The 5,866-nt window shown below is 33.1% G+C and overlaps 1 protein-coding gene and 2 non-coding genes across 3 annotated transcripts; 2 read left to right on the top strand and 1 right to left on the bottom strand.

Annotated features, from left to right (window-relative positions):
- Window positions 1-274: 274 nt before the first annotated feature.
- On the top strand, window positions 275-381 carry LOC125494580 (small nucleolar RNA R71). Its single transcript, XR_007270819.2, has one exon. It is a non-coding gene; the product is annotated as a small nucleolar RNA R71 (small nucleolar RNA).
- Window positions 382-641: 260 nt separating this feature from the next.
- LOC130589705 (uncharacterized) lies at window positions 642-4,995 on the bottom strand. The gene is made up of 5 exons (XM_057391200.1): window positions 4,896-4,995; window positions 3,996-4,526; window positions 3,445-3,885; window positions 3,135-3,146; window positions 642-925 (listed from the first exon to the last, which is right to left on the bottom strand). Exons 1-5 carry the CDS (start codon window positions 4,993-4,995, stop codon window positions 642-644), a joined length of 1,368 nt encoding a protein of 455 aa, XP_057247183.1.
- An 85-nt stretch (window positions 4,996-5,080) lies between these two features.
- LOC125494576 (small nucleolar RNA R71) lies at window positions 5,081-5,186 on the top strand. Its single transcript, XR_007270815.2, has one exon. It is a non-coding gene; the product is annotated as a small nucleolar RNA R71 (small nucleolar RNA).
- The last annotated feature ends 680 nt before the right edge of the window (window positions 5,187-5,866 follow it).

Below are 5,866 nucleotides of genomic sequence, written 5' to 3'. Positions count from 1 at the left end.
ATTGACATTACTCATTTTAGTAAACAAATTAACTAAGTTGTCAACATTTGCATTTAACATGTTAATTCCTTCTACTTCATACATACCAGCAGCATTCTTTGGTTTACCCCTATTATTAGACCAATGATAATTACTAAAAGCCATTTCTTCAAGTAACCTATTAGCTACTTCAATAGTTTTACCCATTATTGCACCTCCTGCAGCCGCATCTATAGTTATCCTAACGGATTCATTAAGACCATTATAAAAAGTTTGCACAAGCAACCAATCAGGAACACCATGATGAGGACATTTACGTTGTAAATCTTTAAACCTTTCCCATGCTTCATATAAAGACTCCCCATCATATTGAGAAAAACTAGTTATATTATTTCTAAACTTAACAGTTTTTCCCGGAGGAAAATATTTACTAAGAAAAGCTTGAGATAATGTAGCCCATGTTGTAAATGAATTAGGTGGATTAGATTTTAACCACATTTTAGCTTTATCTTTAAGTGAAAACGGAAACAAACCAAGTCGAATAACATCGTCAGTCTCTTTATTTAACTTAACAGTATCGCATTTTTCAAGAAAAGTGGTTATATGTTCATTAGCGTCTTCATTATCTAGGCCACTAAATTGGTCTTGTTGAATTATTTGAATTAAAGCAGGCGAAGCTCAAAATTATTAGCAGAAATAGTAGGTCTTACAATACTTGAAGGGGCACCACTAGCATTCGGCATTGCGTAGTCACGTAGTGGCTTTTCTTTGTTGTTATCCCCCATCTCTAATGGTTTATTGTCAGATTCGCCAGAGAAGATGTACTCCAAATCAAAATCTGGCAGCTTTTGTATTTGCTCCAACCTCTTCTGTTTCCTTAGTGCACGCGCTGTTTTTTCAATCTCAGGATAAAAGAAACCAAAACGACGATTGTACGTAGCATACACTAATAAATATCAGAATATTGAACTTAACTTAATAATTATATAAGCACAAAGAAAGAAAAATCACCAAATATGCAGCAACTTCTACGCTAAATAATTAAAAAAAAAACTATAGTGATTCGACAAAGAAACTATAATAAAAAAAAAAAATTAATACTAATAACTCAAGAACACAAAGATAGCTCTAACAAAATGTTTATGAGAGAAATAAAAAAAAAAAATAAAACAATGTGCTAGCAAGAAAATAAAGTCTAAACTAATATTAAAAATATCTCTAGTATGATATTGAACTATTGCCTCCCCGGCAACGGCGCCAAAAACTTGGTCATCCTAAATGTACCTTAAAATACCGCAAGTGTACGGGTCAATTAAAATAAATATAGGGTAAGCAAGATATCGTTTCTCACAAGTAGGTATAATTAACTACCAAATTAAGAGATACTAATATTATCTAGACGATCCGAAATAGTGATTGATGGTGATAAACTAGACTAATAAAATAAGAACTATACTAATCCTAACTCTAAAGACGTCAGACAATAGGTATAAATCAAGTATAAGAAATGGTTCTAGGACTTAGATTTCGCCAATTAACTTCTACGATGAAATTGAACTAATTGCAGGGTAAAATAATTAGATCGCAATGGTCGAATTCCTAATGTATATTAACCCCTCTTCCAAGGCGGAAAACGTATATTTGAATACTAAACTTATGCCTATTTCCGTGGTCATAAAATTTAAACAAAATCATTAAGAATAAGAATTCATATAAAAGACCACCCTAAGAGTATAACTATTCCTAAAATTATATCTTAGCATTTAATAATCCCACGAACTAACATTGAACTTTCACTTCCGCTAATAATCCAATACCTTAAACATACAATTGATAGGGCCCTTATCAAAAGTAAGGTTGTAATGTAAGGCTCGGGTAAAGGGTAGGAAGTATTTAGTATTTGGACCTCAAAATCTTTAAGACTAGTGGAATACACAATCTCTAACAAGGCCAATTGTAATGGTCACAGTCAAAACTCCAACTACTCAAATGTTTGTCATACATATCTAATAATAAACTTTTCCGAACTCATTTTTATTCTCAATATCAACCTCTTCTTTCTTTTTCTTCTTCTTTTCATATTTTGTCATTTCTTTTGATATTTTCTTTTGAGAAAAATTATAGTTGGAAACTAATATAATCACCTACACATAGAAGTATGACGTACAACCCCATCTAAATCATGTCATATATTCCACTAGCTCAAAGATTAGGTAAAAGTCATGTGTTTAGGAAATAAGCTTGTAATGTGGTTTTGACAAAAGAAATAGGCTTAAGGCTCCGAAGGGCTTTTAGAAAGAGATATGATAATGTAGGTGGCTTAGGCTAAATGTGGTTTAACAAAAACAAATGCCTTTATCATTTTAATATATGCTCATGTTTCAATGTAGTCTCGAAGAAACCAATGCAAATTCAAGAGTTTATACTTCACCAGGAACTAACACACCCTCATAAAAAAATAGAGACTAATACAGATGTTTTAGTCTACTAAAAGGCTCAAAAGTCTCACAATGGTTATAAATATCCACCAAGTAATTCACAATCAAATCTTAAATAACCAATCTTACCACTTGCCAAACACTTGAACAATGATACTATGCTATTCTCCGAATCAGTCAAAATTAAAGACCCATTAGCTTTCAACAAAACTAGAAAAACTTTTTTTTTTTTTTCAATTTTAAAAACTGATTTTTTTTCTTTTCAGTCAGATTAAGCTAACGAAATTTGCCTTCAAATCAATATCATACATGAAAATTAAAATTTCTGCATAAATTTGGACAGCACCTCCCCTAAAATATGGCATATCCAATTATATTTTCTAGACCTGTTTCTTCACACAAATTAATTCCAGCATCACAGCAATAAATCAAACCCAGCAATTCAAGGCTTAAGCCTCTCCCCCACACTCATTATAAACATTGTCCTCAATGTTCAAATATACTCAAACTATATGGGAAAGGGGAAATTGTAGCAATAACCTCAGAAATATAAAAGACTTAGAGAGAAACAACCTGGAGTATTAGCCCGCGGCAGCAACACATAGTTGAAGGAAGTGGCAGGACATAGCAATAGCAGGTTACAGCAGCACATAGCGGCAACACATAGCAGGTAACATGCATAAGAGACTCATCTTAATTATCGCACAGCCTCATTACAGTCTCTAGTATCTGCAAAAGAAAAACAAAAGGAACAAGCATAAAGAGAACTAAATGAGAAAAATAAACAATTAAAAGTGCTTGGGTTGCCTCCCAAGCAGCACTTGTTTAGAGCCTATAGCTTGACTTCCATCAAGTTCCGTTTAACCAGGATCAATCGAGGAGTTAGTCACTCCTTTAGTGGCCGTCTTAGTTATCAAAGGAGACTCACCTTTAGTTTTGAATTCACCCTTTTTCCTCCATGAAAAACATTACTTGATTGGAGGAAAAACCTTTCTTCCCTTTTCATTCTTAAGCTTAGGAGGAGTACCTGTTTTACTCAAACACACTTCAAGTAGAGCATTAGTAGCATCAGTTACATGTTTCTTCTTAGTCATGTCTTCAATTATATCAACTTGACAAACAAGATCTCGTTGTGAATTGTTTCTAGAAGAAGTGAATATATTAAAATCAACTTTCTCTTCACCAATTTCAAACGTTAAAATACCATTCTTAACATCTATAATAGCTCCAACAGTAGCCAAGAAGGGTCTACCTAAAATAATGGGTACCTCTATATCTTCATCCATATCAAGAATAATAAAATCAACAGGAATAATAAATTTATCGACTTTAATTAGCACATTTTCTAGTATTCCTATTGGATATTTGATAGATCTATCGACAAGTTGCAGAGATACAATAGTAGATTTTATATTATGCAATCCTAACTTCTTGCAAATAGATAAAGGCATAAGAGAGACACTTGCACCTAAATCACATAAAGCTTTAGAAAATTTAATATCACTATAGTGCAAGGAATGGAAAAACTTCCTGGGTCTTTCAGTTTAGGGGGAAGCTTTTTCTGAATCACAACACTACATTCCTCACTCAAAGCAATTGTCTCATATTTTTCCAACTTCTTCTTTTTAGACATAATTTCCTTAAGAAACTTAGAATAAGAAGGAATTTGCATTAAAGCATCAATAAAAGGAATGTTAATATGTAATTGCTTAAACATATTCAAGAATTTCTGGAATTCATTATCTAATTTAGTTTGTTTAAGTCTTTGTGGAAAAGGAATAGGGGGTACGTAAGGTGTCACTGGGGGAAGAGGTGTCAATTCAGGGTGTTTTTCAGTTTCATAATTCTCCTTCTCTTTTTCACTTTCATTGGCGACCTCATTTTCTTTCATCGTACTTTTTATGTTACTTAACTCCTTACCATTTCTAAGAGTGACAGCATTGCAATGTTGTTTAGGATTAACTTCAGTTATACTAGGCAAAGCTCCTTGACTTCTAGAATTGATGGCATTAGCTAACTGCCCAAGTTGAAGTTCTACATTTCTATTAGAAACAACAATTTGATCAACTTTAGTTTCCAACTTTTCAATTCTTTCAGAAGTAGCATTAGCTAATTTTCAATAGCTAGTTCCCAAGATGGTCTACTTTCTTGTTGGGGTTGTTTTTGATGGAAGCCAGGGGGATGTTGTGAATTAACATTAACATTTTGTTGGCCTGGATTCCTCCAAGAGAAATTAGGGCGGTTTCTCCAGCCTGGATTATAAGTATTAATAGGGATCATTTTGTGGGTGCTTATTAAAATTAGAAACATATTGAGCTTGCTCCACATTAGCACATTCAGCAGTTAAATGAGCACCTCCACAAAAATTACATGGCATAGTAGTAGACATAGAATTGACATTACTCATTTTAGTAAACAAATTAACTAAGTTGTCAACTTTTGCATTTAACATGTTAATTCCTTCTACTTCATACATACCAGCAACATTCTTTGGTTTACCCCTATTATTAGACCAATGATAATTACTAAAAGCCATTTCTTCAAGTAACCTATTAGCTACTTCAAATGTTTTACCCATTATTGCACCTCTGCAGCGCATCTATAGTTATCCTAACGGATTCATTAAGACCATTATAAAAAGTTTGCACAAGCAACAATCAGGAACACCATGATGAGGACATTTACGTTGTAAATCTTTAAACCTTTCCCATGCTTCATATAAAGACTCCCCATCATATTGAGAAAAACTAGTTATTTATTTCTAAACTTAACAGTTTTTCCCGAAGGAAAATATTTACTAAGAAAAGCTTGAGATAATGTAGCCCATGTTGTAAATGAATTAGGTGGATTAGATTTTAACCACTTTTAGCTTTATCTTTAAGTGAAAACGGAAACAAACCAAGTCGAATAACATCGTCAGTCTCTCCATTTAACTTAACAGTATCGTCATCAAGAAAAGTGGATATGTTCTTAGGGTCTTCATTATCTAGGCCACTAAATTGGTCTTGTTGAATTATTTGAATTAAAGCAGGGCGAAGCTCAAAATTATTAGCAGAAATAGTAGGTCTTACAATACTTGAAGGGGCACCACTAGCATTCGGCATTGCGTAGTCACGTAGTGGCTTTTCTTTGTTGTTATCCCCCATCTCTAATGGTTTATTGTCAGATTCGCCAGAGAAGATGTACTCCAAATCAAAATCTGGCAGCTTTTGTATTTGCTCCAACCTCTTCTGTTTCCTTAGTGCACGCGCTGTTTTTTCAATCTCAGGATCAAAAGAAACCAAAACACGATTAGTACGTAGCATACACTAATAAATATCAGAAATATTGAACTTAACTTAATAATTATATAAGCACAAAGAAAGAAAAATCACCAAATATGCAGCAACTTCTATGCTAAATAATTAAGAAAAAAAACAACTAGTGATTCGACAAAGAAACTAGTAAAA

This window comes from Beta vulgaris, chromosome 1 (genome assembly GCF_026745355.1).
Source record: "Beta vulgaris subsp. vulgaris cultivar EL10 chromosome 1, EL10.2, whole genome shotgun sequence".
NCBI classification, from domain to species: domain Eukaryota; kingdom Viridiplantae; phylum Streptophyta; class Magnoliopsida; order Caryophyllales; family Amaranthaceae; genus Beta; species Beta vulgaris.
The sequence above is the reverse complement of the archived record's forward strand: the minus strand, read 5'-3'. Positions and strand labels throughout refer to the sequence as shown.